At 27.4% G+C, this 12731-nt stretch overlaps 1 protein-coding gene across 1 annotated transcript, besides 1 other annotated feature; it reads right to left on the bottom strand.

Annotated features, from left to right (window-relative positions):
- Window positions 1-322: 322 nt before the first annotated feature.
- CCOS01_02503 (uncharacterized protein) lies at window positions 323-3073 on the bottom strand (the record flags this gene model as incomplete). Its single annotated transcript, XM_060450692.1, has 2 exons — window positions 323-437; window positions 798-3073. 2 exons carry the CDS (start codon window positions 3071-3073, stop codon window positions 323-325), a joined length of 2391 nt encoding a protein of 796 aa, XP_060319342.1.
- Window positions 3074-11449: 8376 nt separating this feature from the next.
- Window positions 11450-11527: a sequence feature (Short protein (CCOS01_02502, KAK1537182.1) was converted to a misc_feature.).
- Between the last annotated feature and the right edge of the window lie 1204 nt (window positions 11528-12731).

Below are 12731 nucleotides of genomic sequence, written 5' to 3'. Positions count from 1 at the left end.
ATACATGGGGCTCCAACTTTGATTGTTATATACTGGAGCTTTCTGGAAGCGTCATGAACGTGTAATCATTAGTACCTAGCTATACTCTGCTAAGATATCATGGCTGCATAATCTCTCAGCCGTGCCAAGTGTGTTCCTGCGCTTTGTCTCATTTCAATAACAAAACCCATTATTGCCACGATGCTGCATACAACACGCCGCCCATGGCAATGGGTATGATGTGGTTCCATTCGTCAATGCGATGGCAATGATGTGAGGAACCTAACACAAAGTCGAGTTGGATACGGTACATGGTGGGGTTTTGTAAGCCGAAGTGAGATACTCACTCTGGTAAAGCTGGAAGTGGTTTGCGAACCGTAGATGAGACGACCCCAAGAGGTTGATTTGCTAAACGAGCCTCAGCGTCGCTCTCCAGTGGCGGGGGGTCTAGAAGGACTCTAGTTGAACGAAGTGAGTTTTGGGGCAAAATTCCACAACCATGCCGTGCCGCATCATTTAATGTTCCAGCCGCTGCCTCAAGGAGAAGATGCTCGCCAAAATCCACGGATGAGTCATGGCAATCCCCAGTGGAGTCATTGTCAGCAAATGTACCAAATGGGTGTGTTTGCGACATCATAGACCTATCAGGGCCACACAGATTGCTCTCTGAGGCTTGGCAACTGTATCCATCTTCTGATGCCGGCGTGAGCAGCCTTGCAGGCGTGCCCTGCAAGTTTTGCAAGGCTCCAGAACCCCCCTCCGTTGAGGCTCTTTCGCCACGGCCTTCCCCGTCAAACGGCCGGCCAAAACTGTCATACACGGAGGTATATGTGTTCTGAGCAACTTGTTCGGATCTAATGCCAGATTCGGCATGGTTCAGATTCGATGTTCGACCGAGATCAAAGGAGCCAGCCAGGATCGGTTGTGTCATTGCTCGGGAGAATATGACGAGGATGAGGCATGACAACAGAAGAATGGCCTGTACGATAGCCATCCTCTTCTGGAACACAACTTCATCGGCAAGAATGTTGAGCCGAGAGCTGAGTGCGACGGTTTCCCTCTGTGACTGCTCTCGCTGACTCTCCAGCGCAATGACAGTAGATTGCCATATCTGATCATACTGCTGGCGAACAGTCCGCAGTTCTGACAGTACGGTGTTGTTCAGACTGTCCAGGAAGATGTCTATTCTAGACAACTGCCTCCTCTCGGCCATTCTCTGGGTCTCTTGAAGGTAGCGAGACTGGTCCTCGATGTACTTGAGTGACAGCGAGACATTTGACTCTAAGTACTGCAGGCGCTTGCTAATGGCCTTGAAGAAACTCTCCTGAACTGTAGGAGACGAGGGCGCTGCTGTTGAGTTGTGCTTATTGCGGGATTGGACAGTGGCTTGTGCTGTCTTTGTTGAGGATGTGCCCAATGTCGTACTTTCTCCTCCTCCTGGCCTCGATTCGGTGTATGTGCTGCTTTGGTGTACACCGACAGGGACAGACTTCGCCGATGATGGAATGTATGTTTCGTCAACTTGATCTGTCAAGTTTGCTGGGGCAAACGCCGATCTGTCCTCAGAGACACGTTTGGCAGAGTCTCCGGCCCGAAATCGATCATGTGTTGATGGTTGGTAGCCTTGCTTTACACGATCTCCAGTCTGCAGTTCTGGGTCCGATGAAATTGGCTCTGAATGCGGCAGTAGCATTAAAGGAGAGCATGTCGAGTTATCCCAATCCAGACGCGAAAAGATGTGGCGCGGCATGAGCAGGTCTGGCGAGGTGTCAGATGCCACCTCTAAGGAGCCCCCCTCTGGGGATGCAAACGTGGCATTCTCTCCAATCTCAGCGTTGGTGGCAGAACTAGGCAGCTCGCCCACAGGCTCTTCCACCGTCTCTTCTTCATCAGTCTGCGTCTCTTGGTCCTTCCATGACTCCAACATTCGTGTGCCATGCACACGCAATAACGAGACTGGACAATAGAACTCGTTGCCATAGTGAGTTAGGAACTCTATCCTGACGTATTTAGCCCAGATCAGGGGATTTTGAACGAGGAAGGGCTGGATGTCCCGAGAATTCTTGGCTTCGAATGTCCCCAAATCTTTCCACTTATCAACCTTCACAGGATACCTGTCACTCACACTAACCCGGAAGTGCCGTACCATGCTGGAAAAGAACTCAAAGTTGGCCAGCACAACGGTGTCGACTAGAATATCGTCACTGAGCTCAACAATCACGAACTTGTTTCCTGCAGAGCATTCCAGTAACATGTATGAATCCTTGTTTTCAACCAAGATGGCCTTGGCATTCTTCGCGCCTTTGTTGGTCTTGAGAACTGTTGCGCCAGCATCAAATGACGAGTAGGAGAACCTTTCCTTGCAGGTCTTTCCAGCGTCCTTACTCCGGTAGTATTGCGTCCTGCCATCGTCATAAAGTACAGGCTCTTGCTGTTGGTCGGGAGTTGCCACTTCTGTCGGAATGGCCTGGGGTGCTGATGCAATGTTGCTGATTTTCTCAGAAACAACATCGAAGTTCAAGTCGATCTCCCCATCGTCAATACCGAGACTATCAAGACCTGAACTTCTGGTTGCTCTATCATGCTCGGTCGCTCGCTCGACTATTTTCCGGGATTTGAGTTCCGAGGGGTCTTGACCTGCCTTTCGGAGCATCATTTCCTTCCATTCCTCAAAGGACATGAAAGGCCTCGGTGTGACTTCATCATCGGTTGCGGTCTCGGTAGGAGACGGATTTGTGTTATCGTTGCTTGTCCGGTCGAGTGTCGAGACGTTGGTGGTCGCGACCACGGTATCCCCAGCACTATGTGTAGTTTTTGTTGGATCGTCGGGAGGTAAGCTTGCGTTGTCGTTCATCGGAGTTGGACCATCGCTGACAGCCCTGCCGCCTGGCCAACTGGTCTTGAGACACTGTTGAGGAAGTGTGTGCGTGATGTAATTGATCGTCTTGAACTGACAAAAGGCGATCTGGGTGTTTGTGGGTGAGGCGTCGATTGAGCTAGATACCTGGCTCGAAGTTGAGGTACAGCCGAGTGCCAGCACCGAGACGACGATTAGAAGAGACCTAGCCGACGGTTTTTGGCCATGAAACCACATGTTGCCGCCGAACCGAGGTCGACGATGGCGATGATGGGTCTGCAATCAGGGAATCACTCATGATCTAGAACAGCGGTGGTGATGTTTAAAGTTGTCCGGCCGTGACGTCTGCCGACTAAAAGCCGGTGCGCAACATAAGGGCGTGATAAGTCGAGAAGTATAGGGGTAGAATCGATAAATAATAATATTTATATTAAGAATAGTAGTCTATCGAGACGGTGGGAGTATCCATTAATACTGTGTATTAATACCGTATAACCGATATTAAGAATCGCCCGAGTAGCTAGCAAAGGTAAAAATAAAAAACAAATTAAAAAAAAAAATTTAAATAGAAAAAATAATTAAGATAGATTATTTTTGAAAGCTAGTTACTTTGTTAATACCCCGAGGACCCTAATTATTATAAATAGAGCGTTTATTAATAACTAATTATTAAATATATAAAGTCTAAGTATATATAAAAATATAACCTCCTAATAGAGCAATTTACTAGGGCCGTATAATATATTACGTATTAAGGAAAACTAAGTATAATACGCTCTATACTTAATTACTAACTAAAATAGTAATTAACTAACTTAATTATTATTTCCTTTTTATTAATAGCTCCTAATTTTTTATTATTTACTTATAGAGCGAGCTTTATTTATTTTAATATATATAAAACCTCTTAGTATTAGTTTATATAAATAGCTAAGTTTAGTATAATCTATTTTTTTATATAAGTATTATTATTATTTAAGGGGTTTTATAAGAGCTATTTAAAATATTAATTTATTATTCTAACCCTATATACCTCTAGCTTATTTATTATAATTATAATAACTAAGTTAATATAAATATATTAAATTTTAATATTTATATTAGCCTAGCTATTTATAATATTTATAATATTATTTAACTAAATTCCGTATTATTAAAAAGTACTTTACTATTTTTAAAGTATATTTATATTAATTACGATAGTTATAATATTAAGTTAATTAAAGAGGGCGCTTAGTTTAAGAGGGGGAGATTTATTAATAAGTATTTTTAAGTTCTTATTAAAGTAGTATTTTAACTAACTAACTTCTTAACTAGTTATTTAACTAGCTATTTAAGTAATAGTTTATATATTAATAAGTTTATTTAGTAGATTTATTTAGTAAATTTAGGTTTTTTTTTCTACCTTTACTAGCTACTCGGGCAATTCTTAATATCGGTTATATAATATTAATATATAGTATTAGTAAATACTTTTACTATCTCGTTAAACTATTTTTTTTAGATTTTTTACTTTTTTAAACTTTCCCTCTTATAAAGTTTATAATTACGGATTAATAATAATATTAAGTATAATACTATTACTTTATAAGCTACTTACTTAGCTAAGTTTACTACCCTCTAAGTAATAATAGCTTATAATAATATAATATTAGAGATACCCTTATTACTGTTATTAAAAATAATACTAATTTTCTTATTATTAATATTTACCCTATTTTAACTTTACTTATATATATATATATATATATATATATTTATTACTTCGTTTCCTTTATTAAAATTAAAAAACGCTTCCCTTTTTATTTATTACTATTACCCTATTACTATCGCCCTATTATTATTACTATTATTACCGAACTATTTATTTTAAGAATATTTAAAATACTAAAACGCTAACTCATTAACTTATAAAGATATTTTAAAAGCTAATAGTTCGATTTTATTAATATTATCCTTAACGATCCTAATTTATAAAAAGGTTATTTAAAAGAGTATAAATTAATTATTATTAATTTAAAGATTTAAAAAAATATATATACCTTTATAAGTATTATTATTATTAGTGCCGAACTTATATAATATAGCCTTAATATACTTAATAGACTTAGGAATATTATTAATATTTTAATATCGCTATAATAAAATAAGAAATTTAGAAAGATTAAAAAGAAAAATTTAGTATTATTAAAAAGGTAAAAAGTAGGGGGTAGTTTTTAGCTATTTAGAAGGTAATTAATATACTATAGTAGTAGGGTCGTTAGTATTTTAAGTTTAGTTAGTATTAATAATTACTTAGTAATGGCTGCGGCCGGCTATTATTAGTTATGAAGTTTATTATATAATAAAGATACTCGATATTAACCCTAATAGATTAGCTTACCCGTAAAGGCAAAGATGGCCCCTAATAAGGCGGACCGGACCCCAAAAGGTATTTAGTAAATTTATTTAACATATTTATTTAATAAATTTATTTAGTTTAAATAGAGAGTAGTTTTAGGTAATATTAAAAATAATAAAAATAAAAAGAATTTTTATAAGCTTTAATATAAAGAGTAATAAATATTAGCTTATTTAGCCCTTTTTTTTAGAAACCTCTACGTTATTATTAAAGTTTAGAACCTTTATAATTTAAAAAAGCTACTTTTAACTATTATAGCTAACTATTATAGCTAATTATTATAGCTAATTATTATAGCTAACTTTTATTATCGACCTTTTTAACTAATATTATTATTAAAAAAATAGCTTATTTATCCTAAATTTAATAGTAGTTTTTAAATTAAAATTATTATATTATATAAAATACTATAATAAATTCGGGATACGACCGGTAATAGGATACCGATAACTTAGTAACTAATATATAAATTATATTATAAAAGAACTTTTTAAAAAATAGAGCTTATATAAAGGACTCTATAAGCTTTAGTTTTATAATATACTTTTATTTATATTATAGCCTCGCTAATTAAGTATTTATAGCCTAATTTTTTATAATTCTAAAGTTTTTACTTTTATAAAATAATTAATATAAATAATAATAGATTATAAAAACGAATAAAACGTTAATAAAATAATACTTAGTTATTAATAAAGAGCTATTAATATTAACGAGCTATAATTATTTAAAATTAACTATTTAATATTATTTTATTTAGGAAAACGAGCTTATTATAGGGTAAGTTTTATTTAAATACTAATATTTATAAAAAAGCTAAATAAAGAAAATAATCGGGGTAAATTACCTTTATAAATTAGTTACTTTATTAATACCCCGAGGACCTTATTTATTATAAACGGGGCGTTTATTAATAACTAATTACTAAATATATAAAGTTTAGGTATATATAAAAGCGTAAGTAGTATTAAAATAGCTAGTTTAGTAGACTTTATAAGCTTAATAATAACTTATTTTTATAAAATAATAAAAATAATAATTAAAAACTAAAACTAAGAACGGCGTTAATATAAAGAGCTTATTTAATAGCTTACTAAGTAGCTAATAACGTATTTAAGTTAATAAGAATATAAAAAGCCCTTTTTTTATAATTATAAACTAATTAAAAAAAAGTTTATAAATACTTAAGTAATAAATTAGATTATTATTATAGAGGTAGGTAATAATTTTTATATAAAAAGTACTATAGAGTAGTATATTAAATAGGCCCTATTTAAAATATCCTTATTATTATAAATATAATAATATAATTATAAAAAGAGCCTCTAGGATCCCTTTTTTTAAAATAACTTTTTAATATTTATTTATTAATAATATATAAACCCCGAGATATAAGAACGAGAATATTATAAAAAGCTAAAAATAAAAAAGTTAAAAAAGAGTTAGACCCCTACTTAGTTCTTTATTAAATAATTAGTAATTTATTATAACTTAAGTATAAAAAATATAAAAAACTTAAAAATAGAGGTATATTAGTTCTTTTTTAAACTATTATTTTAGTTATAAGACGACTTAATTTATTATAAAGTTTTAATTAAAAGAGTACGTAATATTGCTTATAAAATTAATAAATTATAATTATTAAATTAATAAAAGAGTAATAATTAATTATGAAAAAACGGTAAAAAAAGGCTATATTTATTATTAAAGTAATTACGTTAAATATCCTCTTTTTATAAAAAAAAGAGTAAAAAGAGCTCTAAGGGGCTAGGCTTTAGAAACTTATTAAGAGTAATATTATAAAAGCTATATAATAAAAATACTTATATTAAGTTATTATAAAAACGTCGTAATAGTAATATTAAGTACTTTATATATAATAAAATAGGCTATATATTTAATAAGTACTAAAAAAATAAGTTAGGAAATAGGGGTAATAATAAGCTAATATACTCTTAATTAAAATTAATATTAATAATTATTTAATAAGTTATTACTAAACTAAGAGTTATAAAAATTAACTTATTAAAAAACGACTAAGTATAAATAATATACCCGATATACTTATATTAAGTATTAAGAGGGTATTAATAAAAATAATTATAAAGGGTAGGGTAATAGTTTTATAAGAGGTCGTTAAAAAGCTAATAAAAGTTAATATAAATATATACTCCGAGATAGATATTATTAATACTAGGCTCGTAACTTATTTAGGGTTAACCTTAGTTACTATTATAGCCCCTTTATTAAGGGACTTTTAGAATAAAGCTATAAACTAAAAAAAGGCTTACTAATTAACGCTCTTCTTTATTAACTACTATAAATAGCTAAAGAAAATTCGGTAACTATTTGCTATAATTAATAAGAATAAAAAAATAATAAACCTTTTATTATTATAATTATTAATAAGCTAAAAGGGTATCCGTAATAATATTATAACGAATATATAGTTATATAAGCCTATTTCTATTACTAAACTAGAGGTAATAGCTCGTAATATTATTAAAAATTATAAAAGGGTTTATATATTATATATTACTATTATAAAAAGTATTATAAAAATAATAAAAACTAAACTATTAAAAAGTTTATTATTAAAACTTTAATTAAAAATAAAAATGTTTAATAAGTAATTAATAAAGGGACCGTAATTATATAGCGGAATAGAATACTTAATTAACCTAGTTCTAAATACTAAACTACTATATAACCCTATCTATTTATTAAATAAAAAATAACTTAATAAGCTTTGCGTATATATTACTAAAAACTTAGTAAATAGTCGTATTATACTTTTAGTTAATAAGGTTAAAGTACTAATCCTCTTTATACTAAAAAAAAATAGTATATTATATTTCTATATAAACTACCGCGGGCTAAATAAAATAACTATAAAAAATCAATACTTATTACTACTTATTAATAAGCTCCTAAATAAGCTTCGTAAAATAAAATAAATCTTAAAAATAAATATTAAAAATACTTACTACTATATCTAAATTAAAAGAAAAAACTAATAAAAAATAGCGTTCCGGAGCTAATATAGCTATTTTAAATATATTATTATACTTTTTAAGTTAATAAATATACCTATAACGTTCTAAGTATATATTTACTAAACGCTTATTAACTTATTAAATACTTATTATATAGTATATATAAATAATTTAATAATCTATTTAATAATAAAAGAGTAGTATATAAAGGATATTAAAAAGGTCCTCTAATATTTATAATTATATAAGCTTTTTATTAAATTATTAAAATACTCGTTTTATTAAAAGAGGGTCGAGTTTTTAAATTATATTATTATATTAAAAAGAATCGAAATTAACCCGTTATAAATATAAACGATTACTAACTAAAAAGCGCTAGAGTTTATTAGGGATATCTAAGTATTTTTAGGGTTTTATAACTTTTATTAAAAGTTTATTATTAAATACTTAGGTATTATTATATTAATAATAGTATTATTAAAAATAAAAAAGGGGTAAATAAAGGATTTTTAATAAACTAAAGAAGTAAATAAGGTATTTAATTAGCTAAAGGTCGCTTTTACTTTAGTAACTATACTTACGTACTAAAACCTATAACGTATTATATAAGTAAAAACCGACGCTTTAGTTAAAACTATTATAGTAATTTTATTATAATAAGTTAATAAAAAATAGTAACTTATTACTTATTAATTATAAAAGTTTTTAAATATAAAGTAATAATAGAGTACGAGTAGTAGATATTAGCCTATTTAGCCCTTTTTCTAAAAACCTCTACGTCGCTATTAAAGTTTAGAACCTCTATAGTTAAGGGCCGCCTCTAATTATTATAACTAACTATTATAGCTAATTATTACGGCCGACCTCTATTATTAACCTTTTTAACTAGCGCTACTATATAATAAAAAAAATAACTTACTTATCCCGAATTATATAGCAGTTTTTATATTAAAATTACTATATTACGTTAAGCGCGTACTTAGGGTATATTATATATATTATATAGTTAAAAAGTATACTATATTATATAATTTTTTTTAAAAACGTAATTTTATTAAGGTCGATCTTTTGCGCTTATAAAGCTAAAAAAAAACTACTATATAAAGTAATAATAGGCTATAGGTTAATAAAAATTGCTTATTATAATAAAAGGGCTAGAGTACTAAGCTTATTATTTTTAAAGCTTTTTATAAAAGTTTATAATCCTAACGGATTACTAAGTACTTAAAGAAATAATCGGCACACTAGTATAAGACTTTTAAAAAAAGCTCGTAAAATAAGTATATAAACTATTAATATTTAATTTTAATTTAGAATATTAATTAAAAAGAATAAACCTAATAGACGGTCTATTTAAAAAGCTAAATTATATAAAGGGGGAAGTATTTTATAAAAACGTCCTCTCTATACTAGCTTAAAAGCTATATTTTATTAGTAAACTACTACCTAATATTTAATAAAAAATAATTAGTTTAAAAAGAAAAAATAATATTATTAAAATATATATTTAAGTAGTCGAGGCCTCTTTTTATAATCCTAGCTAAATATTAACTAGTTTTAAAAATAGAGAATCCTTTTTTTTATATTAATAATATATTATAAAGCGCACTAATAAAATAGTAATAATTATTATTATAATAACTCGAGGTAAAAAAGTAAAAGAGTTATTAATAAATACTTATTAACGGTTTAGTAAAAATAAAAAGGAATCGGATAAAGCTAAAGTTATTATATTAAAATAGTATATCCTACGTCTTATTATAAAAAAGCTTATAAAAAAAACGGTATTTATTTTCTATTTTTTATTAAAAATTAAGGAGCTTATTAAAGGATTATAAACTAAAAACGAGTTCTATATATTATAATTAATAAGAGGTCGTACTATAATTAGCAAGCTAAGAGTATATTTACTTAATAAATAAGATATATTATTTTTTAAAAAAATATTTATTATCCTTTAAGTAAAATCTCTTTAAATAAAGATTTTTTACTAATATTATAACGATTATAAAGTAGATTATATAGGAACTATAAAAACTCTCGAGCTAATTTAAAAAAAGTTTTATTAAGAAAATATCTAACGGGATATTTAAAAATATATTAAGAACTACGAGTATTACTTAAGAGTTATAACCCTAAGATATAAACCGTACGGGTAGTTATAATTATTATTATTATTCTTATATTTATTTTAAAAAATATTTATAGATTTTATTATAGAGTTATTACTAAGTACTTATAATAATAGTACTAAGTATAATAATATCTTATTTATTATTTATTATATAATAAAGTTCGCAAAGTTCTTATTTATTATTAAAATACTTAATATAATATAAATAATAAATATCTTATATAAAGAGGTTAAATATAAGTTTAGTATATTAAAAAGTATTATTATAAATAAAAATAAGCTTTTTATAAGCGTATTTTAAAAGGAGTTTATTAAAAAATAGGTAATATATTACTAACTATTTACTATATATTACTTATAAATAGATAGCTAAACGGAGCGGACTTATTAAATATTAAAAAAGTATTTAAAAATCTATACTAAGGGCTTATTAAATAAGTAAATAGTATAATTAAAAAAGGCTAAGTTTATATATAATAATAGCTAATACTCTACTATAAAGGTATCCTTATATATAATACTATATAGCTATTATTTTAAGTACGTTAAATATATACTTTATTATAAAGCTATAGTCTAGGGGGTTCGTAAAAGGGTTTAAAAAATTAATAAAATTAGGGCCTAGGCTATATAAACTTAGGTATAAGCTTTTAAAAGCTAAGTAGCTTATTATTATAAAAAATATATTCTAAAGGAGTTTAATCGTAGAGAAGTCGTTAGCTTATTAATAAAAAATATATATTTTAAAAATAATAAACTAGTACTAAAATATATTAAAATAATAATAGCTAAAAGGGTAGGTAAATAGGCTTATTAACTGTATTTATTAGAATAGTACTAGAGAATATATAATATTTTCTTAGTTTTTTAATTTAAATTATAGGGAAATTACTAAATAGTTAATAACTAAATAGCAAATCTCCTAGAATTAGAAGATAAGTAAAATATTTAAGAAATTAAAAAAATCGTTACGAAATAAAACAAAAGAGGAAACTTATATTATTTTATTAAATAAGCTAGGTAGCTTATAGAATATAATATATAAGAGCTTATTAAGTATTTTAAAAACGTAATAAAAGTAATTAAAAAATTCGAACGCTATATAAAAAGAATATATATAAAATAGAATAATAGTCTATCGAGATAGTGGGAGTATCCATTGATACTGTATATTAATACTATATAATCGATATCGAGAACCGCCCGAGCAACTAGCAAAGGCAGAACACAAAAATAAATATAAAATAGAATAATAAATATTAAGTTCGTAATAAAAAGTTACTAAAAATAAGTTAATTAATAATATTTTATAGAACCCTTTTTATTTAACTTAGTATAACTTTTAAGAAAAAGATATAGTATTATAACCCTCGGTAATACGTCGCTAAGGGATTACTAAGATCTAGCTATATAAAGGGAGTAACCTACGTAATATTAGTAATAATAGCAGCGGCTTTAGCATATACTTCTAAAATATAATAGTTAGTAATAGTATAGTAAAAGAATTATAATTAGGAAATAATACGGAATTAAAATATTATAAAAAGAAAAGGTATAGTTATATAAAAAAGAATTCGCAAAACAGTCGCTAAATAAAAGGGGGGAAAGAAAAAGTAAATACGTAATTAGTAATAAGAAAAAATCTTTCACTTTACTTAATAACCTAGTAATAATAATAACCGCGAGGTTAGGTAGGCCCTTATATATTATAATAGTTAAAATACTTTATTATAAATACGTATTACTAACTTAATAACTAATTAGCATATTATTATTAAATAATAATAATAAGGTATTTAATAAATAATAAAATAAGAGTAATACCTTATTTTTAAATAAAAAAAGCTATTATTAATACTTTAAAAAATTTATTATAAATAATAATATTAATAGCTTTATTATTAATATTAAAAGAAGATATTACGTAATAGTTTTAAGGACTAAAGTTAAATAAGGGGGGAGTAATTATAATAAATTCGGAATATAATTAGTAATAGGATATTAATAACTTAGTAATTAGTATACGAATTATATTATAAAAGAATTTTTTAAAAAGTAGAGCTTATATAAAGGACTTTATAAGCTTTAGTTTTATAATATACCCCTATTTATATTATAGCCTCGTTAGTTAAGTACTTATAACTTAATCTCTTATAAATACGTACTTAGGTTATATTATATATATTATATAATTAAAAAGTATACTATATTATATAATTTTTTTAAAAAATATAATCCTATTAAAGTCGATCTTTTATACTTATAAAGCTAGAAAAAAACCACTATATATAAAAATATAAATAATATTAAAATAGTTAATTTAGTAGACCTTATAAACTTAATAATAACTTATTTTTATAAAAT

This window comes from Colletotrichum costaricense, assembly GCF_030867565.1.
Source record: "Colletotrichum costaricense strain IMI 309622 chromosome Unknown Scaffold_2.1, whole genome shotgun sequence".
NCBI classification, from domain to species: domain Eukaryota; kingdom Fungi; phylum Ascomycota; class Sordariomycetes; order Glomerellales; family Glomerellaceae; genus Colletotrichum; species Colletotrichum costaricense.
This window is presented reverse-complemented; position numbering and strand designations above follow the sequence as displayed.